Genomic DNA, 27072 nt, shown 5'->3' on the forward strand with positions numbered 1-27072 from the left:
CGACATAGCCGGAATGGTCATGAGTGTGACTCACTTGTAATTGCACAAATCTGTATAGTGTATTGCTTTTGTATGTCTACCAATTAAATTCAGACTTCTGTTTCCCACGTCTTCAATACCTTTTTATGAAACTCAATGGCACTGCCAAAAACCTTTTACAATACCACTTATAGCCACACAAACCACAAAACAGTCATGATTTATTTTTCATAGCAGCCATTACATAGCAGGGTAACCACAGGTACAATTGATCAAATAGATTTTGATCCCGTTCTCTTTAGTGTGTCACAGACATTCCAGTGAGCCACAATGCACATCACCAAGGTCCTGGTCCACCTTAATGGAACAGGGCCATAATGAATGTGTTTAATTACACCTGTGTTTACCATGCAATAACATGTAAAGAATGGCTGCTGTCCTTCTGTTGTCGCTTCAGGGTCACAGGGGAGCGGGAGACGGGCCCAGGTGACATTGGAGAGGTAGCCGGACTATCACAGGTCTGACATTTAGAGACAGACAACCATTTCGTTTAATTATCATTTAAAAAAAAGAATGTCAAACTTTTCTGATCAGGGCGTCTCCACATCTTAGTTTTTGTGAGACGGCATGTTATTTGATGTGTACTAAACCTCTGAACTAACTAGAAAATGTTGCACCAGCCTTTAAGTTGATTAGCATTCCCCTACAAGATGAGAAGGCTGAGCATGGACATGCAGAAAATAGCTCATTTTCCATTTCGCTTAGAGGCAAGTATTTGTCCCCTGAAACTCGTTCTGACACCGAGCAGTTGTATCTTCACACGCCGAGTGAGAGGGCTCCTTCTGTGTTTTGAGCAATGTGGTAGTGTGCGCTAATGACTTCCCAGCTGTGATCTGGAAGAAGCTGGTGCCAAAATGGGCAGGAGGGTGAAGAAAGCTCAGCCTATTACGCGGGCACTGCCGAGGCAGCTTCCCTTGGCATTCGTGAATACCTAGACAATGCTGGCCTATAGGTTACTGCTCAACCCTGTTAGTGACAGTTACCTAACGCCCTTGGAGGGACTCACACTGCTGGGGTTCCAGCATTGTTCCCAGCGTCCCATCATTCTTCTCCGCTGAAGTCTTCCGTCTTCTCCACAGAGCTGCTCATGCACATCACATGCACTGCTGTACTCTTTTCAATTCAATTCAATTTATTTGGTATCGCCCAAAATCACAAATTTGCCTGAGAGGGCTTTTTAATCTGTACACATGCAACATCCTCTGTCCCGGGACCCTCACATCGGTACAGGGAACACTCCCTAAAAAAACCCTTTAACAGGGAGAATAAAAAGGAAGAAACCTTAGGAAGAGCACCAGAGGAGGGATCCCTCCCCCAGGATGGTCAGAAGTGCAATAGATGTCATGTTGACATCTATTGTGACAGTGTAAAGAACGGCAGACTCATAGAGTATTTGCATGGTTACATATGGATTTCAGCACAACAGATTGATTGTTTTGATTGAAGACATTGTGGCATGTCACCCGGGGGAAAAGCACAGGCGTACATGATGACATTAATGATGGCTGAATTCTTTGTAGCTGTCTCACCGTCATGGCTTACCGGGACACCGACATAGAACAGAGCCATCATTGATGTTATCAGTGACACAAGGCTTTCCAGTGAAAAGCTGTTAAAAAGGCCTACTCTGTCAGCCATAGCTTAGACAGGAGGCAAGATGAGAGCTCTATAATATCACGAAATCATCAAAACACTTCTTGTGTTTCAAGGTTAAACAACTTTAAAAGCACAATGCAACTGTATGCAACGACTGCGTCATTAAAACAAAAGCGCTTGATCCCACGCAGACAGGGCAGCAATAAATCTTGATTGTTTTTTTGACAGACTTAGTCGTGGTAACAGACGGCCGCTCGGGTTCTCATGAATAACAAGGAGCACAGCAGACCCTGGCTTGTTTCCCTTTGGAGTCGTATTCAAATGAAATCACTGGGAGCAGTTGCCATGAAAGGAGAGAGCATCATTTGCTCAGAGAGAGAAGACGCACCGCCGGTATATCTGTTTATGTTTGATACTCATTCTGCTCCGCTTTCTCTTTTATTTAATTACCCATGCACAGGGATCCCATTCCTAATGGAGTTTCACCCCCCCCCCCCCCCCCCCCCTCTTAATGGAGTTCATATTGGAAATACACTTCTGCAACAACTTTAACTCGACAACTCTGCAAACGCGATGCTGTTTTTATTAGCTTTTTGTTTTGTTCTTTATTATACCTTTTTTTCCCCCTACTGGCACCATTTGTTTATCAGTTTTAATGGATTTTTGGGGCCTGTATTACCAAGTCAAAAGCAAGAGGGAAGTAGTAGAATAATAGAGGGTGTGTGTTGCAGCAAAGGTCCCTGATAAAGAGGCTGGGGCCACATGCCATTTAAGGGGTACCGAAAATGTGAATCACAACTATTACATACCTCAGGAGGTAGAGCCGTCGTCCATCAATCGAAGCGCCGGTGGCCCCTGCTGCATACATATCAATGTGTCCTTGGGCAAGATACTGGACCCCAAGTGTGTGTGTGTGTGAGAATGTGCATTGCTGCGCAGGAACAGGTGGCACCTTATATGGTAGCATCTGCTATCAGTTTACGAATGTGTGTGGGAATGGATGAATGCTGTGTTGTAAAGCGCTTTGAGTGCTCGCAAAGACTAGAAAAGCGCTGTATAAATGTAGTCCATTGGTTTGGTTCTCCAAAAGACTAATAATACACATATAACAATAAACTATAGTAATACTCAATGAGTGCTTTCCCCTCTCTGGGGATAAATGCGGCACGAGATATGTATGAAAACATTTACCAAACTTAGGGGGGCCAGAGGGGGATCCATGCAGGCTTAATATTACGGGTGAACTGGCCCCCTTTGGTCCCCCAACTCAGAAACCGCCCCTGTTCCTATAGCACCCTGTGGAAATGTGTTAGCGTAAAGTTCACAGTTGTTTCATTAATTGGGCCATGGCATATATACTGCATAATATGACATATTACAGAAAGTGTTTGACATTACTGCACACAGATATATTCTCAACAGGCTCTGGTGAGCAGCTGGAAGGCGATAACAATCATCAGTGACCTTTAACAGAAAGTTGCACAGCATCATTGGACTGCGGTAGGATTATGTACTTGTTTTTTAATTAAAGGATCTTATCTTTTCTTCTCCACCAGCGGCTCTCGCTCTCACACATTTGTCAGTGAATAACTAAATGTGAGAACGGGAGACAATAGCCAAGTTGTAATCACTCATTTCTCAAAGCACTTCACGTCTGTTCTAAATTCATGCTCTTTCCTTTCCGATCCCCTAAATCCTGTTTTTATTTGTTTTTTTCTCTGCAGGCGCTCAGAAATGTCACAATCTCTCCTTATTAACGGGAACTTGAACTTTATTCTGCCGTAAAATGAGACAAAATGATGCATTCATGCAGAAAGAAAGTCAGAAGAAAATTACATCAAAACCAAACAAGTCACAGACGTGTGGTATAGTGAGTATACGATGCAACTTTTTACATTTTACATACTGTCTGTAAATAAAATGATTATGTGTTTGTTATTCTGTCTCATTAGATCTACTTAGGTGGATGTTAGGTGGAGTTACACACTAATTAGGCTACAATGATAATGCTGTTAGTTGTCTCGCCCCTTGCAGAAGGAACAAAGAGAGCAAACAACCCTGTCTCCTAGAAACTTGTGTTTAAATGCGACATGTCGTCGTTGTTCCGAGACACATTTAATGCAGACTTAATCGCTGCCTGTGTTGTGTTCTCTGCCGATGTTTTGTTGTGGCGTAGGAAGTGCTGCATTTCTATGCCGCGACAAATCATACTTGGTGGGTGCACAAATTAAAAGACACCAGATTAGAGACTTGGATTCACATCCTGAGCCCTGTGTGGTTAGATTGAGGTGGTAATGATGGTGGTTTCGGTTCAAAGTTGATGAAGTGTTGTGTTTCGTGCTTTAAATCACTTGTGGCACCTTAACCAACTTGTCAGCGCCTAAAGAGAAGCATATATTGTATTGCAAGATGTCAGACAACAACATGAATCATATTGTCAGTGAACAGTTGTGAATAAGGTATCTTCTAGGAGCAACTGTCTCCTTTACATTATGTTATAGAACGTAAATGTGGCTCTTCAGCAACAGAAAAATAAATCTTGCATTTGAATGTAATCTGGGCAGCGTTTACATTTGTCACCACGATGTAATGGGAAAAAAAACTTCTTTAGTAATATAAAAACCTAATTTCTAGGAGACAGGGTTACTAGGAGACGGAGGAGGGCTGGTCAGGGATTAAGAGAAAACACCGGTGTGGGTGGGCAGTGACTGTGCAGAGTCTTCTAAGAAGTCCAATCGTTCAGTCAGGGGCACTTATGTGTCGAGTAAGAGTGAAAGGACTCAGGTATTAAAGGCCACGCTGTACACCTCGACTCATCCTATTTACCATTGTACACGACCAGTCAGCTCCCACCGGTTTGCTCATGCAAGGTGCATTTCACGTGGTGCATTGTGGGGCAAATTGTGTGACGAAGTTGTCCTCACGTATCAATGGTGAACGTGGTTGTTTACTGTGTATAAGACATCCTGTATACCGTACATGTCTTATAGAGAGTATAGCAGCTGGGTGAAATGACCATGGAGTTGTGGAGGCTGTGCACTCAAGAACAAAGTGCAGCGCTGGGTAAATCAATACATTTTCTAACCAAACAAGACAGTACATCTGAAGAGCAATATATTTTCTGTTGCCTTGGAAATACGAAAGTATTTTGAATCCACTCTGAAAGAAAAAAATCCCTTTTCGCTTTCGGCGTTTAAGAGATTGATCAATGAATCTCATCCCAAGCAATTCTTGATTTATGAGTGAAGCTGCAGTATCTGCCGGAATGATAAGCAGAGAGGATATGTTGTGTAGAACTGGAGCCTGTGAATAAGTGCACGGACCGCTGTGGAAATACATACATTACAGGCTTGTATGCGTACACATGCACACCCGTAATCTGGCTCTCTGAAAAGTGGAGTAATTTCTTCTTTGATTCATTTCCTCTCGTTCCCTCGAAGACAAGTCATTTATCCACCCGGAGGTAAAGCGCTCTCTGCAATAGCTATCCAAGAACGTGCATTACAATAAAGCAAACGGATGACACTGTGAAGGAGCTGCAAATCACAGCATGCCCCCCCCCCCAACAGACACAAAGAGCCGCATGGTAATTCCTATTCTTGTCACAGTTCAATATTTCATCACCGAGTCTCATTTTCAAAGGCAGAACTAATTGCTGACATTAATTACTCATTTCACTGATGGCATTAGCTCTGATAAGTGTGATGATGATGGGATTAGTCAAGCTGTATTATGCTAAAGACCCAGAGCAAGATCGTGAGTTTACAAAAAATGGGGGGCAGCGGTGAGAGAAGTACTCAGATCTTCTATGTCAGGAAAAGCAATACCAGAGTGTCGAAACACTAGAAAAAAACAAGTAAAAGCCACGCTTTCGAAGTTGTACTTAAGTAAAAGTACAGTAGTATTAGCATCAAAATGTACTTAAAGTACCAGAAGTAAAAGCACTCATTGTGGAGAATGATGTATATGAGATTATGGGATTATAATCATTGAAGCATCAACTTGTTCATCACTTTAATGTTGCAGTTTATAAAAGTGGGGGTAATGTTAACCACCAATTTATTATACAGCTGGAAAGCTTATGGATGTTTTTAAAATATTACATTTAACCTCAACGGCAATAATGAGAAAGTCTTACTTCAGAGTTGGCTTTGATATTCTATCGCCTGAAATATTATGAATTATTCAGGAGATGGATTACTGTCCCACACACAAGCTGTGACAAATGTGGGAACAACTGTTGGTACAGTGGTACAGTGTTAAACTGAAACACTGAGTTTTGGCAGGTTGTCCAGAAGTGGTACAGTCGGTCAAATACATCCATGATTGGCAGTAGTATCTGGAAAACACCTCCATGATCTCATTTTTCACTAACAGCTGACAACCAACACAAAATATGGTATAGGAACCGATCAGGACCTCAACGTTTAGTTTTTTTGTCTGACTGATGCCAATCAATAAACTTGAATGTCTGACCCAGAGTAAAAATCTGGCCACGGCTGGCTGCACAATTTATGAGAGCTCTGTTAGAATTCAGACAGCGGACAGTTAAAGCGGTCGGGTCCACTGAAGCTGATCCTCATCTTGAACCAAACCACCTCATCTCATGATTACAGGCTATCAAAGTTCTGGTCAGACAAAAAAGAGGAGCATTATATTTTACTTACAGATGTAATACGCTTCAAAATAAGTTATGACAATTTGTAAGGAAAATCAAAAGATGTTTACAGTCGCTTTTATCCAAAGCAACTTACAATTCAGTATCAATCTATCTATCTACCGTATGGCACAGCTACGGGAGCAATTCGGGGTTATGTTTCTTGCTCGAGGACACATTGACATGAGACTATGGAGCCGGAACCGGGGATCGAACCGCCTCGATCCTCTGATTGCAGGACGGCCCTGCTCTCCACTTAGCCACAGTCACCCGTCTTATCTGTTAATTATAGATAAGTTAATTGTATGCTATTGAATGAATGAATGAATGAAATTTATTTATAGAGCGCTTTTCACAGACATGACATCACAAAGTGCTTAACAGCAGAAATTTAAAACATTAAAAACCACAATGTGACCCTAGGGTCAATAAAATAAAATAAAATAAAATAAAAAAAAAATAAAATAAAATAAAAACATATTTTAAGAGCAGGTCTAGGACGTGGGTTTTTACTCAAACGCCAGCCTAATGCTAGATATTGATCCAATATCTCTTCCAATATCTCTTCCATAATAACAGCACAGTGTTTGTTATTACAACACAGCCAGATCCCCAAATAAATGATATTTAACACTCTGGAGGATATTAGCTGGTGCAGCTCAATGTCAGCCTACTTCAAAACAACTTTGCTCAGAATAATTCCTTGAGAGCGGTGTAATTTTAAATGACATTCAAATTTTGATCCCTTAATATAAAGAGCTGTCTACTTTCGACAACTCATCCCAGACTGTGTGATGAGCAGCGAGGAGGGATTTCCCCTGACTTCTCGTTCCTTTGACTAGTTTAAGAAGCCTCTAGGGTTAAAACTATGCACTATTTAAGAGTAGAAAAGACAAAAGAAAGGTTAGAAAGACACAATTTAGTTGTGCAGAAACTAAAGTTTAATTTTTTCTCACTTTGTACTGTGCTTGTGGAGCATAACTTTCATGTTCTGAAGTCAAACCATTGCCCTTCAAACCTGTATTTAGTAGAGTAGTACTCACTACATGTTGTCTGTGTGTATGTGACACTTTGAGTCACAAACACAAGGAGCCTGTTTCAAATGACTCCCATCCCGTACCTACTAGCACAAAGTGAGACTTTGTAACTTTTGACAGAATAACTAACTCAATTGTCCTTTTACAAATGAAAACTTGAATTCATAAACAATTGAATGCGTCATTGCTGAATTCATACTCTTCGATATTTTACTGTCATAGCCTTACTTGTTCTGGTGTGCCCATAGCTCATAGTGGCTAATGCTAGCAAACATTGGCTAATGTATACGCAGTGGTGTATAAAGTACTCAAAAGCCATACTTGAGTAAAAGTAAAGATACCTTTCTGGAAAACTACTCAAGTAAAAGTAAAAAGTCACCTCTTAGAATACTACTTGAGTAAAAGTCTTAAAGTATCTGATATTTATTGTACTTAAGTACAAAAGTACTTAAGTATCAAAAGTAATTTTCTGATATTAAATGTACATCATAACCTGAACATTAAATGAACATCATAACCTGTTCATTGAAAGTAAAAGTACAATTAAATGCTGTTAATAAAAAAGCAAAGGGTCAGAATTGTGAGAATTATGAAGTTTATTCTTTTAAGTGCTGTGGCACCATGACCAAGGACATGGAGCTGTGTTGAACATAATTGGGTTGCTGTGATCCATCCAGGAGCAACAATGTTCAACATAATATATTGTACATAAGTATACTTTTGCATCTACTATGAACTTATCATCATAATTCTCCGTAAAGCAATATGACACTATGAAGGAGTTGTAACAGTGCGTTTATAAGTATGCTCATTAGACTAGAGGATGTAGAGGGCAAATGCATAATATTATGTTCAGCAAAACATATCCACTTGATGCATCAGGTCAGTGGTTTGAGAAAGGACACCTGCCTTGTAAACTCCTATGGGCCTGATTTGAATACAAAGGTTTTGCTGAAGCTGAATCTGCAATTGGGCGACTGCTACCATCATAACTCCATCTGATCATCCACAACATGACTCAAATATCAAAACATGATCAATACTAAAGTAACAACCCAGTCATTACTTGAAACTGAAACATGTCCTGTTCATCTTCAAAAGAAGTTGGTTTTCAAAATTGCGAGAATTCAGTCTCGCTCTTCTTGGGTGAAGACTAGTCCTGCGATGCTAAATATCCTTTCACAGGCCGCTGAGGCAGGTAGAGGTGTGTTCAGCGTCACAGACAGCTTGCACACAGCTGCGAAGAATTCCCCGAATGCTGCGCTCTCGCGGCTCCTGTCAATCCGTGTATACAGCTATAGCTAACGTTAGCCAACTAGTGCTGCACAACTGTCAACACTTCCTCAGCTCACTAACTCGCTAGCGATCCACGGGTGTTGGTCTTCGTCACCACCGTCGTTTGTTGCGGGAGTAGCAGGTGCTTCCATTTCTGCTTCCATCATGAAATCAGTCATCGTAGAGTGGAATGCTACTCATGTAGTCGCCCGCTAGCTTATAGCATGTAGCATCACTGGGAATCAAAACGCCGCGGCTTTGAGAGCACTTGTTTGCAATTGCGCATTAACGTGATTAACCAATGATTTAACTTGCTGCTAGGACCACTGATTCACCAAACCTGCTGGCTTGCAGTCTGTGTTCCACCACAGTCCCCGACGCTGCTCTCATGATTCATTTTGTTTCTGAAGATAGATTTGATTTTGTAGCGAGTAACGAAGGTTTCAGGGGAAATGTATCGGAGTAAAAGTACCGGTTTTCTTTGCAAAATGTAGTGAAGTAAAAGTAAAAAGTAAACAGAAATATAAGTAGTAAAGTAAAGTACAGATACCCAAAAAAACTACTTAAGTACAGTAACGAAGTATTTCTACTTCGTTACTATACACCACTGTGTATACGTTAGCAAATTGTAGGTCAGTATTGGTGTGTGATGGACATTACTGAGTCAGACTTAATGACTCAGTAATAACAGACTACTTCCCAGCATTGTGCTTGTGTTATAGCACAGCAGTTTAGGCAAATGCTAAGACGTAGTTTAGCGTTTTCCTTTGTAGCTGCAGTGGCAACTGCTCAGCAAAAGTGACATAGTCTCCTTTTAGCAGATTTTCAAATGAGAACAAATGTCAGAGGTGCAGTTGTTTGGAAACATATATTTTGATTCATATTAAAATTCATATAAAATGTGTAAACAGTACACATTTTGGACGGAGAATGAACATAATGCCAATTAGGCTACATAATAGGGACTGTTTGGTTCAATACTGAAGCAAATACGAGTATGACTGCTGCACTCAGCAGCATTTGCTTGTCTTTGAAACACTTGAATCATGCCGCTCGTTGAAGTGATTTCACGGTCAGTTCTTGCATGCAATCTGAAGTTGCCAAGGACGCAGAACACCAAGTTCATGGGAATCTAAGAAGGACTAATTCCTTTACTGGGGGAATGCCATGTTGTTGACAGAGCATTCTGAGTGGCGCAATATGTCTCTTTCCACTTCGGGGAGCAGTTGGATCGACACACAGAGTTGGCAATTCTCGCTCAAGAGCTGATTCAAATTTTAGGGACTAATTGTAGAATCCATGTAGAAAATAAAATGAGTTGCATACCCCTTCAGGTCATCATTTATTGGGTTCAAAATAAGTTACTATATGCTGCCCACTGATATAACTTTGTACATAAATTAGGAATGAGGGATGTTCTCCACTAAAAACTTGCCCAAAGTGTAATAAGGAGAGATGTCCAAAAAAGCCTTGATCTCAGGGAGCGATGGACCATTCCGGATGTCACATGGTGAGTCACTCCGTCTCAGCAGAGACTATCCTCAACAGTGGAAAGTGCATGCACCCATATACCCATGTAGGGGATTAGGATGACTTTGTAACCATAAATTGAGTTTTGAATGATTAAAGCACAACCTATTTTAGAGTTTGCCATATAGCTGACCTTACAGTGCAACCACAACCTCGGGAGATGTGACTCATGGTCGACACTGCAGAGAAGGGAAAAGAAGGAAAGAGAAACGTCACAATGTTCAAATCATGAAACAAAGATGAGCCTTTTCATACAGCTCTTTTTCGACAACAAAGAATGAGTCGGCATTAACAGCAGGGAGCAGAGTGCTACTTATTTTGTGAGATAATTGAGTGTTTACCTCGGAAAAGCCTCCCTGACCAGAGTGAATCACCCTAATCACGAGTACTCTGATGCTGCGAGAGGTAAAACCATGTTGATGGCTCGCAATAAACTCTGTAAAAGCTGAAAAGTCTGAGGGCTGCAGGACAGCTTTGAAGTCAGATCTCACCTCCTCACCTACCACCATTTCACATCCCCTCTTGTTTTGTTCTTATTAGGGAGCCGGCAAACACTTCAGGCACATCAGCCAGAACTAAGGAATACATCAAAACCGCCGCTGCGTACCTGAGTGTGTGCATTTGTTTATCCTTGTCATACGTATACGGCTAACAGGGTGCCTTGTTAGCCAGCAGCAATGCACAATGTCTAAATTGCATCTACAGAGTCAGCTTCCAGCTTGTCAAAGCGTGTGACCTAGAAAAGGCGGCAAAAAAAAACACAACATTTTTTGGGTCAGGAGCTTTTTCCACGACAGTCTCTCCCCCCTTTCTCACGTAAGCATGCAGAAAGGATTCTTGGACTGGCAGGTCATGCAGGAGGGGCCAGTTTTAGAAGGCATCAAATATTCATGGGAGTCTACGAAGTGCTGGCCAGGATTCGTGACCCGCAGGTATACGTTGCTGCCTGTGCTCCTTCATCAACATGTGGCTGCACAGACCCTGAGGGGCTGGATTATTCATAGTGGTATGATTGGTTATGTGTGTGTGTGGGGGGGGGGAGGCTCCTTGGCCGTGATGTAAAATCATGTGTCAGGCTGAGAGTTCATTGCTCCCACCAGTGGGAGTGCTTCATTTGTTCATGAGTTGTTTGCTCAGGTGTATTGTCTCTTGGCTTCAGACTGGACAAGAGGACATTCAGGGCATCATATTGCATTAACTGGACGGGAGCTGGTCCTGTGAGGTCCTCAGAGGTGTGTTCCAGAAACTTCGAGTCTCCAAAATGAAGCCAAGAGAGAGAGAGAGAGAGAGAGAGAGAGAGAGAGAGAGAGAGAGAGAGAGAGAGAGAGAGAGAGAGAGAGAGAGAGAGAGAGAGAGAGAGAGAGAGAGAGAGAGATCTCCCATCCCTTTCCCCACCCTCACTATTCACCCACACCTCTCATGTTTTTTTCCCCATATCTAGGCTACTCCAAACTCCAACCCAGTTTAAGTAATTGATGGAGTGGAGGAAGGAGACTTTCACTCGGTAGAGCAGCAGTTGTCAGCCAACAGGGTTGCAATAAGGAAACGTCGCCCGAGGGGGATCGAAGCAGACACGGGAGAGCAGCAGCGGAGACGAGCAGAAGGCGAGGAGAAGGGGGGAGACTGCTTCAGGTGTCGTACGATGGAGGCGCGCGGCGTGCGTGATTAGAGGGGACCTCACCGCTTCTGGAAAGCACTCGCTTTGTTAAGGTGGATTACAAAGTGAACAAAAACAACAACAGATAAAACGCCTTTGTCTAGCTGTCTACTTCACGCGGCTGGATTACCTTAGAACCATGAACGTGTCGCCCCCGGACCGCAGGAAAAACGTGCGGGAGCTGGCTTTGGAGATCGGCATCCGCGTTATGCTTTTCGGAGTTTTTGTGTAAGTATGCAAAGTCTCGAACATCTGGTATGTGCGCCCTGGCCCTGGCGATGCCATTGGGTTGATGTGACTGTCGTTATCCGTGTGCCTTTTTTAACAATGCTTGAGACACCGAACTGCTGCGTTCAGGGTCGTTTGCGGCGGTTTGTGGCGCTGGCCGCCGTTCCCCCCGTGTTGAGCCGCGGAGCTGGCACATCGCTGCTCAACGACCAGGACAGTGGACGGACGCTGCGGTAACAGGTTGCAAAAAAACAAGTTTCACTTCACGTCACGAATCAGCGTGACTCTATGATTTGATGACTCACATTACAGCACAGATTATCTATGACAGAGGCTGATTAGAGATGGTTAGAGGGACAGAGGCGGCTTCTTCGACCACTTCACTCCACAACAAATAGATCCAATTGAAGCAGCCCAACGCAGACACATTGAGATCTATGTACAGTACTTTTTTTTTTCTTCACCTTGTGAGAAGGTTGTGCCTCTCAGACGCACCCTTCACCTGGAGGGATCAGACCAAAGCATGAACCGTGCCTCACTGATGCAGGCCCCTCTGCAAGACTCTCTTTGTGGCTGATTTGTTATTGCGTTACAGAGTGCTCCAAGCCAGAAAAAAAAGAAGAAATTTCACACAATATCATCATCATCATCAACTCGCTGCTTGCTGCGCTGGCACAGCAGCCCCTGCCACAAAGTCCTTGATCGCTGCAATGAATTGAGTTTTACTCATGAAAGCATGCTGAAGGCTCCTAAGCCGCGTTTGCAAAGAGGCATCTTGAGTAAACTTGATCTGCTTTGTAAGAACTGTACAGCATGCCCTCATTAAATGAACTGATTGTGGTTCCACATCCTCAGCAGGACACAGACATACTGGTGAAACACAGAGCCACGAATTCCAAATTTGATTTTGTGGCTAATTGTATTTTTGGCCTCTGTGCTCAAGATTGAGGGGCTTTTATCTTTGATAGCAAAAGAGCTATCATATGTATTGACAGAGGGAGTGGTTGGTCTAATAGAGTTGAGCTATAGCTTTTTGCCTGAGGCATCAGAGAGAGAGAGCTGCTCTCTGGCCCTGTGGGGCAGCGGTCCCCTGTTCTTGTTACACCTAGTAGCCCGAGGTGAAGGCAGGATAATTGGGCTCAACCAGAATCTGATTTTTTTTTCTTCACTGGAGGTGTAAAGGACAGTTTTGTGTCCGCTGCTGCTTAGTGCAGATGTAATATCCCCGTTTCCCTTGTCTTTCCTTGCGTCAATGCTCATTTAAAATCCTGCTTCTACCGTTAGAAATTCATCTTATTGCTTTCTACCTCTGCAGCTCAGTATTCAATTTGGAAGAAAAAGAAGGAACCCATTCTTCATTCGCTGTTCATATTCCTTCATATTTGTGGACAAGCAAGGGTTGTTGAAATTGAGTTCCTGAATCCTTTAGTTTGGGCTCACGAGCAGATATGGAGGCATCAGAAAGGCGTCTTCAACAAGAGATATGTGCAAGTTCTGCCATTTTTTTGATCTTTGCTTCTGATGAAATAATTCTCGTCGGTCACACAAACTGTTCTTGTTTGTCTCTGCACCACCGTTTCCGTATAAACCAAAGTGCCCTGAAACCCCTGCATTATTCACAGACACATTTCGTCAAAGATGACTACCTTTGAGGGAATATAACTTTTTATTTGGCCTTGCTTGTTCCAGGCCTCAGGAGGTACACTGACCTTAAAGCAACGGGCCAAGTGTGTGACGTGAGGTCGACCCTGTGCCATCAAACAGCTAACGCCATGCCGTCATCATAGCTTGGTGGGCACTCCAGGAGTCACACATCTCCCCGTAGCAAAGCAAAAAAGTTCAATCTAAATGGAAATCCTTGACATTAAACAAAATGGTGTGGAGAAAAAAAAAAAAAAAAGCTGAAAACTGCATGAGAAAAAGATAAAGTTATTTTTCTTCTCAACACAGACAGCGAGGATAATGAGATGGGTGCTATTTCACTTTACTTGAAAGCCGGAGCAAAACAAGCCAGAGCTTAGGCAAAATACCCAAGAAGTAATTTCTTCCTTGAGTGGTTGTTGTGACTGAACTCATGTCCTAAATCAATCAACGCAAGTGTTTGTGCCTCAGCACGTGGGTGGACCCTTGAATACGCCAGTACATATTAGAATATTGTCTAAAGGGAGAACAGGAGACAAAACAAGTGGACGCAGGGACGAAAGGAAACAGATGGTGATAGATAAGACAGAGGGCGTTATCAGGATTGGCCAGAGAAGAGTCTGAGAAGAATAACTGGATAGAATAGATTCATTTGTGCCAAAGGGTTACAGGGTCACAGTTTGGACTCTTTTATCGCAGAAAATGATGGTGACCGAGGAGGAATTTTGTTTATTACATGTATTTGCATTGAAGCATGGCAAGAATTTCCAACGTGAGACGAGCTAGATACACTCCGACATTGACATGTTCTTGGAACTTTAAGGATAAGGATCTAGTCGTCGTGAAACGAGTTGTGCGCTCTGAAACAACACTGGTCATCCCTCGAAACAGAGTTTGGCTCACTGCGAATCATCCCCTCCTCTCAGAGGACGGCTTAGGAGCAGCCCTGGGATACGGCCCAGAGCCTTGGCAAGTCTCAGAAAGCCCTGTGAGATGTTGGGGAAGAGTAGAATGTCAAGGCCTCCGGCTGTTTAAGAATAAGCGGATTGTTTGGAATGCATGTTAAGGATGGGGGCATTCTGGTTTCGAGGAGAAAGTCTCTTTGTAAAGGATCGGTCACAGTGTCTGATATGAACTTAAAAATGTGTTTCTGATCTAGGAGAATGTTGCAGTCATTTCTGCTATTGTTATTGGATTAGTGATGAACAAAGTTAACGTTGAAATGCTTGCGATTTCAGTGGTGGATTTGGCGACAGTCGTGGTTATCTTGGTGACAGTTTTAATGGCACAACAAGCACTCGTTGAGCAGCTACTTAGTCAGAAATACAACAGAAGGGCAACTGGTATGTCTGTTCACTGTGACTTCATCAAACAGCTCACTGTGGCTGCTCCCTCTTGTTCCATTAGCTAGCCTATACCCCCGTTTGCAAAATGTTAAAACGATCGGCTGGCGAAATCATGTCGAAAATGAAACGTGTTCAGTGCTAACCACAGTGACAAATACATTGTGTTTTCTGTGACTGCTTCACAATAAGAGCCACCCTGTGTCTTGCCAGTTGAACGCTTTTAATGTGAAGCAGCAGCAGCAGGATGTTGAGTTTGCAGTAGCGTAATGCGTCTTTGATAGCCTGTAAAGAAAGCAAACAGGAAACAGTGAGTTTTACCTGTAAGTAAACCCCTAGTGCTTAGGTGGACAATAATTACAGAATATTATTAATGCATTGAACAACTATTGCAGGAAACATGCGACCTGTTTGATTTCATAAAAACCTTAAGGATTCTAACTTTAAAAAAAGTATTGTTATACATTTACCCAAACTTCACTCACAGCAGTTTTGAACAAAGTCCAGTGGTTTTTAAGATAGGATGTTCGTAAAGACATTTCGCTGAGAGAAAATGTTCAGCCATAGGCCACAGTTGTGAGTGACACTTTAAAGCTCTATTAAACAGTGTTTAATATGAATCCCTGAAAAAAGGGTTGCTAATACTTACAATCACCATCTCCACTCTGCAGCCCTAAAGCTTTTAGCTTTTTGTTTTATCTCCCAGGTCTATATAGTTTAGTTCCAAATGGCTCCCATACCCATGGGCAAAATCTCCAAGCAAACAAGATCACGTTAATAGAAAGAGCTGAAAATGAGCTGCTGAGGAAGAAAGTACATCAAGCATCAGGTGGTGAGAATAAGGACTCCAATGTATACTTGTGTAGCTCACACACCTCTGTCGCTTTGATTCTGCTGGTCTGTTGCGGTCAGAAATGACGAGAGTCATCTGCTGCTTGTTTGTTTGACTATTCCAGTGCATTCTCCCGCTGCGTTTCTTAATTTTGGCAGCCAACATCTGAGGCACTGAATCACAGGTCATCCACTGTGTAACCCTCATTATCTCGGAGATGAAGTAAAAATTGAGATAACAGGCTCGACTGTGGCTGGAGCGACGTGGAAACACTTTTCGGATCGGATGCCGTTGACACGAATTGACCAGAGACGGAGGGGTAACAATGACCGTAAAGACTGCGGCCTCCAGGAATGCCCATCCATTTGATCTTCGTCTGAAAGGGCACAGAGCGAGCATTCATTGCTGTACTTCGTTTTGCAAAATCAACCTGATTAATTCATTAGTAGCCTTTGAAAAGTCTGTTCAGGTACACCAATTAAACCAAACAAAAGAATAATTCGAGTACAGGTGAAAGCATGAGGGGAAAATACAAAAAGGATTTGTTTAGTGACCACGATGAATTAAGAATCCGAGACGTCTGTGGAAAAAATAAGTAATGGAGAATAGATGAGAAAAAAAATGCAGAAACAGAAAAAGGCCAGGGCAGAGAGAGAAGAATATTCACGTGAATTGAGTGCGTTAAGACAGCCAGAGGCTGTAAGGTGAAGTAAAACGAACTTCGTTCAAACTCAAAAACAAGCGGCAATGCATGCAGGCCGTCAGCTCAAAGCCATCGTGGAAGAAATTTCGTACAATCTTGCAAGATTGAAATGAACCAAGCTGTCTGGCTGCGAGTATGGAACAGGTAATAGAAGGTCTTGAGGAAGTGTGAGTCGCGGCGACTATGAGAGGTACTTGAGCATGCAGCCAATTGATCACCCAAAATATTATGCAGTTTGCTGCAGAAGAATGCGAGATTAGCCATGGACAGACGATGAGTTGCACAACCAATTCCCTCATTTGTATGGCGTAGTCGTCAGGAAGGCATAGAATTATTATTTGTGGCAGTCTTCACCCAAATCTATCCGAATGGCACAGAGCTCGCATTACAAAGTGAAATGTGAGGCTTGTGCTCAGGCTGATGGCCTTTAACTTAAATGGCATTTTCAGCTGGAAAATGATCTGCTGGAATTTAACTGTTACCATCACACAATAACATTTTACAATGCTGATCCTTTGGCAGAAATTATGTGAAGAATAATAGATATCGCTTTAACAACTCCAAGCCCAGAAGATGTGAATGATGGCAATAATATTATATCGACCTACTGTCCGATATTATAGTGCTGTAGCCAATCCAATCCAGTGAAAAATGTCCCCAATTATGATGAGATATTTAAACCGCAGCAGGTGGAGGCTGAGGGGGGAATGTCGTAGCCCTCGGAGGTGTGGACGGAGTGTGAAAGGGACAGTTCCCGCTCTGCTTCACACTTCCTACCGTCGGGATATTTCTGTTCTTACCCGTTCTCCGTCTCTCTCTCTCTCTTTCTCACCGCCTCCCTGCATTGCCCCTTTCTCAGGTATTTCCCTTAGATCTGCCCCATTACTGTCATTTTCAGCGTCATACTCTTATCTGTAAAAAGACAGACGAGGGGCTGAGGAGATGAAAGAGCCTTTGTCCAACACACACACACACACACGAAATAAAGGCTTCTCGAAGGAAAGAGACATGCTTGTTATATATTTTGAGATTTGGGCCAGAAGACGTGTGTGTGTGTGTGTGTGTGTGTGCGTTCGTGTGTGTCCCTCTCAGGCCCCTGGGTTTTGCTGTCAGACCAGACTCTTTCCGTGGTTTCCTAAGTTTAGACGGTGTATTCATAGCTCACGTTTCTTCCGTCACAGCAAGGTGAATGACATGCAGCAAACACTTTATGTTACATGTCGCCTCGAGGGAAGAGGTAGAGACACATCTCTGGCAACTTGTATCAGTTAAAGGTCACCAGCCGTTGTGTTTTGAGTTCATTCAATTGATATCAGCTTCACAACGTTTGCCGAACGCTGGGAACAGGCGTTATTGGCAAATGGAAAGACGAGACCCTCCCCGTGCAACAGCTGGTTATATTTCGACGCGCGTACACAGGTTTTTCGTCTTGACAGCAGCAGCAGGAAGCTGACGGCACACCGGCTGACAGCTCGACTATGATTATGGTTGTGTAATAAAGGCAAACTCCAAATTCTCACGGTGACTTCTCAATGATGACGTCGCTGCTGATTAGAGCGCTGTGTGGGTGCGTACGGACGGGGTCAATCGAGATTGACATCTCTCTTTGTCTTCATTGGCTTGGTTGGCTTTATCATACTCATTCGTGCAATTCCTGCATAGCTTCGCCCACCTTCAACCAGAGCAAAGGTCCAGTCAGACAGAATATCTGAAAACCTGTCGGGGGGGGGGGGGGGCCTTTAGGCTACACCGTATAAGCTGTACGATACATGCACCAAAGGGTTTTTAGCTTACATTTTGACAAATTGGTCCCATTAAAAACATGCTGAATTATTTAATTGCGGTTCCTTTCTGCAGTGTGGCCTTCTTGGATGTACAGACAGCTGTCACTGATACTGAAGGAAATGTTAAAACATGATTCTCAAGCAAGTTGTGGGGTTATAAGAAGTTTCTCTCTCTGATTGACGTTTATCTGTGTTGATGATTAAATCCTCAGAAACTGCAAGTCGCTCTGAATCCCAATATATGCGTATCCTGTCTGTGTGTTCAGATTCAACTGAGTCATGATGACCCTGCGGCACACCTACAAGAGCCAACATCCTGCTGTTTTTACAACACCAGCATGCACCTGTCCCTTTCACCTCGCAAACTATCTTTTATCTCACCTTTTCCCTCCACGTCCTTAGTGCAACCCCCCTCACCTGGTTTAAAGCCAAGGTCAAAGGTCAATACTTTCATCTTTTTAGCCGACAGCACACGTCTGTCCATTGGGAGACAATATTCTGCATGTGTCTGACGATAAAATAGGGGGCTACGAGTCCCACGTGGCTCCACCCAGCTGTTCCCTAAAATAATTAAAGAAAGCACTTGCAGGGCAGTGATTCGTGCTTACATCACTGTACTTGCATGCGCAGTGGGAATGTTTTTACATCAGCGGGCATTGTTTATTTGCTCATGCCGAATTGTGCAAAGCCCTGCGGCTTCTACAACAACATCGCTGTCCTCAAGATAATGAGAAAGAAAAAGATCAGGATGACATGGGGATTTTCTGCAAAGAAAATCCAAATGGTAGCCAGACTCATCCCAGAGAAGAGTGCGTGACAGAAATCAAACAACTAACCAGCAAGAAGAGGAAAAAATAATAATTCAAGCCACAGCCAAAGAAACTCAAACAGCCCGAGGACAGAAAAGTGAGAGTGTCACAGAGAGAGAACATTCAATATGTACACGTTCTAGATCAGCAGATGTATTGTAAGTCATTATAGATCCATGAAAGTACAACATCACTCTGTGTTTTTGTGTTTGTTCACGTTTCTGAGGAAAAGCCAGAATTTGTGTTGTGTGTGTGCACAACATGCATACACGGTTACCTGTTTATGTGTGTGTGTGTGTGTGTGTGTGCATCTATTAGTGCTCCCTGGCTGCTGATGCTGCTAATGACCAGCTCCAGCACTCTGCAGACGCTGCTGAGGGCTGTGTATGTTCACCCTGGCTTTGAACGCATAAAGACCACGAGGCTGGAATCTCTCTCTCTCTCCCGTTGCTGTCGACTCTGACATTTCGCTGGGATGAGCAATGAGCATGACAGCACTGATAAATGTCGCCGTTGTGTCCCAGGCCCATATTTGTGTCCAACACCACTGCCAGTATGAGGGATCAGGGTGTCCATGTGTAAATCTGGCTACCTCCCTCCCTTCCTCTGTCTTTTCTCCAACACTCAAAACACAGTTACCGTAACTTACGCCTTAACTTAATAAACTACACACACAAGCAAAGGCACCCACATGCTCAACCGCACAGGTATCGTACCTTTTGCTGAGATTTGAAAACACTCTCTGTAAAAACAAAACGATAGTGTTTGCTGATATATATATGTGTTACGGTATATTTCCGTAATCAGCAAAATGGTTAGTACATTTAACAGTGGTAAAATGTATTTTTTACAAAAAACAAATGCAATTTTTTTTATTTCGGCTGATATATTTGTTCTACCTATTTATGCGCTCTTTTCCTGTCATGGTATGACGGTTTTTCGCCGTGATCAGTGCACCTTTAGGTGATACCACAGATGTCAATTATTCAGCCTGCAGGATTCGTTGTGCGCACCGGAGCAGGTCTGTTTCTTTTATGTTTTTATAATCATCAATTTCAAAGCAAAGCCAATGAAGTGACAAAGAAACGATTTGTCCTGTAGATTTAAACATTTCAAAGTTAACTGATTCACACATAATTCCCTCGTGTATTCACCCTCCGGTGAGTGCAGCTTATCGAAAGGTTGCGGGATAATTACAGAGTAAGCGTATAGCTGGAATAAAATTAGATACGGCAGGTGCACATTGTTTGATTATATCCCAGTTATTAAAGGAACAATCCACCATACAACAAATCAGCACTGTTAATCAGCCTGTTAATGCATCCTGTTTGTGCAACAGTGGAGTTTGACTGCAGAGTGTCGATCTAAAACATCAATGAAACATCAAGTATTACTGGCAGTTACTTAGAATGTGGCTTCTATCTAGAGAAGCTAATCTCTAAATCACATAACTAGACTGAGATGACATCGTTTTTAAGAAATGGTTGCCTCGATAAAATGAAATGTTGCCAAAACCTTATATGCTGTGGAATACTGTATAATACTGTAAGTCATAGTGAAAGCAGTAGTTCAGCAGTCTTGGGAAGAAGTCTTATTTGCTTTCTTCCAGAGAGTCAGAGTTAGATGATGAGATTGATAATCACCACCAGTCCTAGAGGGAAAATATATGAAATGAATGGCTTCATGTATATGAGATGCAAAGTCAGGTACAGCAGAACACTGAACTACAACACTTCATTACAGAACGACTCCTGTGCACCGCAGTGCTTTATATGAGCACCCAAGGGTGACAGTTTCCTCCACTGTACAAAAGAAAGAGAGAGAGAGAGAGAGAGAGAGAGCGAGAGAGAGAGAGAGAGAGAGAGAAAGCTCACCAGATCTGATGAGCCGACGCCAATGGGCCGGTAAAGTCGATCCATTTACTCAGCAGTAAATGGATCGACCTGCGGAGCGTTTGACAAGCCTGCTGGCAAATCATCTGCTCTTAGCAGACCTGGCTCTATCCCTCTTCTGCTGTAGGCTGGGAACATATCTCGCCACGACACCCCACACACCACCACCATGCTTCCTTAATTCCCCCAATCCCTCTGTGTCCCCCCCGGCCATGTCCTGCCAGCTTCAGACCGCTGCGTTTCCAAATGCCGGTCTCCAATATGAGCCTCTGACCTTTCTCCACGTGTCTCCGGGACCTTTATCGCGGACAGACACCCGTAGTCTGACCAAGCCAGCCCTCGTTTCATTCTCATTACATACTGGCTTCTTTAATTAATACACATTCTTGAAATTATCCGGTGTGAATGGGTAATTAAAATCTAAATGATCTGCATTTTCCACCATGTATAGCGTGACAAGCGAAAGGATGGCTTTTGCCTTTTTTTTCTCGCCCATTTTGCCAAATTTGAGAAGGGATATCTCCAGGGAGGCCGGCGCTAGCTGAGTGTCACTCAGCATCTATCCAGCCCCCCCCCTCTCCCCTGCCTCTGACAGGACCGGTGCTGTGCATTCCTCACACGTTCGGCAGAGGCCGGGACTGTAACCGCCAACACAAACAGAGACGGAGAGAGAGGTGACGTGACATTCTTTGCACTCGCACAATTCCGACTTGCAGAGCACAGTACGAGACGCCTCTATGAAAACACATAATGTCTTCTTGAACGCCTCGCATTAATTATGTGGATCGAATATGATCGCATTAGCTATGCAGTTTGCTGTATGGGGAGTTCAGATGAGGATATTAGTATAAAGAGCGTAGGTGTGTGACTTCATTTGCTAACAATTTCATTTACCCATCCGTTTCCTTTTTTTTCCTGCCCAAAGACCTCAGTCCTCTGGTCTCAGTACTGTCTCCAAACTTCAGCCTTCAAACCCATCGCCCATAACCAGTCACTCAACCTGACCTCCAGGCTCAATAACTTCTGCTTCCACAAAAACCCCTGCAGGGCGGTCCGATTCCATCAGAACAAAACCCTCAAATGTCATGATTGTATCCTGTAATATAATCCAATGGGAATCCTCCAGGTAGCTTGTTACCAGCCTGCTTGAAACCGCCGTTCCTAAAAAGTGCTCTTATCCCCAGGCCCCACCCCCCCCCACCCCGCAATCAACACCACACATTAGTGCACATTAGTTGTCCAGGCAGCAGCGCTGTGCTCTGGTCTTCGGGTCCGATATGAATGAAGTAAAGCGACATAATTAAATCAAGAACGTATCCTCGATCGGTCGGCCACCTCTAATCGAATTGCAGCAGCGCATTATTAAATCACAGATGCCCAGTTGTCTTTGTTTTAATCCAGCCGTGCCAGAGGAGTTCAATTTGATTTTGCAGGAAAAGTATTTTTTCTTCTTTTTTTTTCTGTGTGGAGTAAGAAAGGGAAACTTAAGCAGAAACCTGTGCTGTGCTACTTTTTCCCTTCCAGCAGTGTTGACTGTGTAAGACAGGGATTTGTGAGAAACCTCGGCTCCCATCCACCAATCATTATGAATTTCTCTTTTTGAGGTTGAGACATTGGGACGGCACCTTTCTCAGAACGCAGAACTCCGTAAAAGCTGACGTGAGCTGATGTGCTCCGTGAAAATGTACCCATTTATAATGGACTTGAGTAAAATAATGTGTTTCTGATTCACTTTACTAGGTTAGTACAACACGGAACAAAGTAGATTCCAGAAAGTGTACTTGGAGAACATGCTTATTGGCTTTTCTTGTTCGTTAAGAAGATCAATATCACTCTCCACTAGATACAATGTGTTTTTTAAAGGTGCTGGTGCAGATTTTGGTACCTTTGGACAGAGCCAGGCGAAATGTTTCACCCTTGTTTTTATGCTGAGCTAGCCACTTGTTAGCTTTCCTCTAGAAAGAGAAGAAGCTAATTTCTCAAAACGTCAACCTGCTCCTTTAATACCTGTTACTAATATTCCATTAGAATGATGTTGACTCATAGTATCTTAGTCCTACTCCTGAAGGCTATCCTGCCCCTGTGCTTCTTCATGCAAACATTAATATACAGTATGCACTGTGTTATGATCTTCATACCATAGCACCGCTAACACGAAACATCAGTGTTTATAATTTGTCCACACAGCCGGCCAACAGTCCGCTCCACCATTCTCTCTCTCTTCATCACTTATTATTTCCGCTTACATCTCTCCTCCTCACATTTCTTCCGATGTATATTTGTTTGTTTTTTAGACGTATCGAGGCCCAAGCTCTCAACATCCACCACTGACCCTTTAGCTTTTACTGACCAGCCAAATTCTCCAGCTGGATGTAATGGCGGGTAAGAGGAGTAATGGGAATTTACCAGTGGTAAACCAACCAGATGATGCAGTGAATAGAGGAGGATGGGAATTTCCCTCAGGGCTCTTCACATCCTCTCATCCTAATGGCTTGTGAATCTCACAAGTCGCTTGTTCAATAGCGCCCTGCTCGATGATTTAATGACTGGAGTAATAAGTAGGGGGGGGGGGGGTGACATGGCAGTGATGACTGCTCACCTCCGATCTGGAGAAAAAAAAATTAAAATTCCGACCAACAATCTGGCAGATGGTCGGCTGCAAGTCTTCTCCCCTCGGTCCCTGAGCTGAACGCACGCAGCTCGCTCCTGGATTGCCAAATGTGCGACTCGGGAGAGAGCAAATGCAATCAAATGTGAACGCGCACAATGCCGGCCTGCAATCCCTTCTGAATGTGTCTCTGGGTTGCGTCAGGCACCGTGGCAGTCACAACCTGTGCACCGCGCTGGTGGGAAGTGCCACAAGGCGAGGAAAACGGCTTAACTTCGCCATTTAGGGGGGACAAGACTAGCCCCGAGCCGACTATTGACACGTTCCAACGGACCTCTTGTTCCATGTGTGGGGCTCTGCGTGGCAAAGCTCCCCCGGTGTTTTTCATTCCTCTTGAGAGGTGAAAACACGCGCACCGTCTGCTCAGTGAGCTACGCAGTGTTCAAGCTGCTTTGTGGCCTCCTGCACCGGTAGATAAATGATGCGTGACTTAAGAAGTGGCTCTCTGTGTTCGGCTCAGACCGCGAGCAGACATAATGCGATCACTATTGATGAATGCTCAGCTTCTGTTTGGATACATCTGTGATAGGCTGAAAACAAACAAACACACGCACACACGCACACACACACGCAGTGAGCCAAAAGATTATTTCAAATTTAGATTTGTGAAAGCGGGAGCTTGCCTGAAGTAAATCCAGCTAAACGATTCCACTCGTCGTCTGTGTGCATGATTGCTCCACAGCATATCTAACTCATTAATGAGGCATTTCTAGACTTTTTATTTTTTTGTTTTGTCACGCTGGCACAGCAGAGGAAATGTATTCCCAAGGACAGAGCCACAGATTCTGCCCACAGCGCATTGCATATCAAGAGATCTCCAATCAGCTGCTCGCACTGGTCTCCACGCTGTTGTGCGCTGAATCTCCAAAGTGTTTCAGCGATTCACTTTTATTTCCTTGGCCGTGGCTGCGCTCAACAGATTTAGAACGTGCGTCTTGCATGAGATGGATTGGAATTGGCGATGATGAATTGGCCCAATTGCAGAGCTTTTTGATGAAAAGGAACGGGGACGAGGCAAACATCTCAAACCTTCCTGAGTTAGAAAAGAGGTCAGATGTAAAGATGTAAAGCCTAGACTAAAGCACAGTCATGGGGATGGATGTGAATGTACTGCGCGCTATCAGCGGCTATCTCAACGTCTTCACATACTCACCCACAGCCGCTAGGATGCCGGTTAATCCAGAAAGTTGTGGCCCCTATAGAAGCCGTTATACCATCGCTCAATAATGTCTCTACACAGCAAACAGAATAAAACAGAACGAGGTGCTCCGCCAGCAGGCGGTGCTGAGTTCAGGGCTTTTTGTGCGCCTCCGTTTTTATGAGCACTTAGAGGGCTCATCTATTCTGGCCAGAGAGCAGGTGAGAGGGCCTTGGGTCTCACTGGAGTACTGATTAGAGTTTGCCTTTGTAGAATTGTCTTACTTCTCACTCTGCATTTTGGAGAGACATGGCGGGTGTTGAATGCTTTATTTCCTCATCTCTGTCTCTTCTCTGGAGCTCCTGCTGTCATGGTCACCTGCAGAAAGTGTTGAAAGGGTTTTTTTGTTAGGTTGGAAATAAGCAGAAAAAAAAGCGGTGCAGATGTAAACAGGAAATAAGCCACAAGCAAAAAAACATGTAAAACAAAATATCACTTGGGCTGTTGTGCAGCCATTATTGCCTGTATTAATGTGCTAGTTGAAGGTTTGTTTCTGCGGTATTGCAGCACCATCACCTTCCACCCCCTCCGTCTCTAGCTCTTTGAATCAATGTGATTGCATCTCAGCCGGATACATTGGGGTTCACGCTGTGTATGTCGTTACCTCTCCGAGCTCTGACATTCGCTGCACTAATGTGACTGTAATCCACGTTGTCCTTCCTTCCAACGCATCCTCTGTCACCAGCCTGTAAATGCTGCACTCCCCCACCGCTTTCATCTCAGCCTGTAGATTACAATGATAGTAAAATGTGTTTCCACAAAGGCCCTTCTGTCCACGGATAAAAGCCGTGATTAATTCCAACTATACGTTCGGAGCGTGGAGCCCTCAAAGTGCACTGAACCCCCCCACTGGAGTATTTCTTTTAATAAAGTCCACGCCTGGAAGAGAGGAGATGAGGCAAAAAGAAACTCGAGCCAAGGCAAATCCTTTGAGGGCGGTATTGATTTGTTGCAGGAGATTGGATACAGATCCTCCAAAAGTAGGAGGAATATCATTACATGTCCGACAGGCATTTTAATTTTGACCTTATGAAAGTGATCATCCCCAGCGAACACGGAGATGGTGAAAATATCTGAAAATAGTGAAACTTCAGGAGTTCATTGACATCTGGAGCTGCATCCTCTTATCACATATCTCACCTGAGTCTAAAATGGGGTTTGATTTCATGGAAATCTTCAGCAATGTATCTTTAAAACCTGCACGAACGGCCCATGGCTTTTAAATCAGAATGTTTCCCTCTGCAGCAGGTTTGTGCGTGCTACGTGCATTCTAATGTGAAAGGAAATATTGTGAAGATGAATTTTATCTCGGTAGTTACCTTGGGGGAGCGTGTGCCTCAAACTCATTAAGACGTCAGGGGCAGGAAGCACAACAAGCAGTAGCCTACGATAAGCCTTGCAGAGTGGCAGATAGACCACTGCTGTATTTAATGACCTGAGAGCTCTTGTGTGTGTGTGTGTGTGTGTGCGTGTGTGTGTGTGCTCATAAGCGAGGAGGTGTGTGCCTATCCCTCTGTGTTTCTGTCCCTGCGGACTGCAATAACATTCCTTGTAACTGGTGTCTCGAGCTGGGAGTAGTTGGTGGAGCGTATTGTGTGTCATTAGCGCAGTGGTTTTTTTTTTGGTGCAGGCTCGTACCGTTAATGTAATGTTTGGCTGAAGTGAATCATGCACACGGGCTCAGCAAGGTGACAAATGAGCCAGTACTGATTAGGCTGCTCTCTCGCTAGGCTGCTCTCTCATGCCACAGTTATCATGCGGACCAACAAATTGACTTTCCACGGGGTGTAATACGGCGCACGTCTTTCAGAGGGATTAAAAAGAGATAATTGGTTGTCCTGGTCCTTGAAGAGAGAGAGAGCGGAGGAGGGATCCATTTTAATCCAGAAGAGGTTTGCAGAACATGCGTAAAGCCTTGTAGCGCTTCACGCTGCCACCGTTTCACACTGAGGAGGAGACGCACAGGATCCAGGATCTCCACGCTCCTCAGCTCTGCTGGAGCAGACGCGTGATGAATGCCTTGCTGGAGGGCATGTAGTTGTTCGGGAGAGCATCACTCAATCTCTATTTCCACCTACAGTGAAGCGGCTCATCTGGGGAGCAAACAAAACCCAAGAAACTTTAGGAAACTTCAGCTATACTTTTATTTATTTTATTTTGAAACTTACACTGGCCTTTATCGC

The 27072-nt window shown here is 43.7% G+C and overlaps 1 protein-coding gene across 1 annotated transcript in view; it reads left to right on the forward strand.

Annotated features, from left to right (window-relative positions):
* Window positions 1-11930: 11930 nt before the first annotated feature.
* The window catches only part of plpp4 (phospholipid phosphatase 4), a gene marked incomplete at both ends in the record, with an annotated part of 37811 nt that continues 22669 nt past the window's right edge, over window positions 11931-27072 (forward strand). The window contains one exon of the mRNA XM_079279936.1: window positions 11931-12019. Coding sequence (XP_079136062.1) covers window positions 11931-12019 — 89 coding nt within the window. The remainder of the gene's footprint in view (window positions 12020-27072) is intronic.

This window comes from Melanostigma gelatinosum, assembly GCF_949748355.1.
Source record: "Melanostigma gelatinosum genome assembly, chromosome: 12".
Taxonomy (NCBI): Eukaryota; Metazoa; Chordata; class Actinopteri; order Perciformes; family Zoarcidae; genus Melanostigma; species Melanostigma gelatinosum.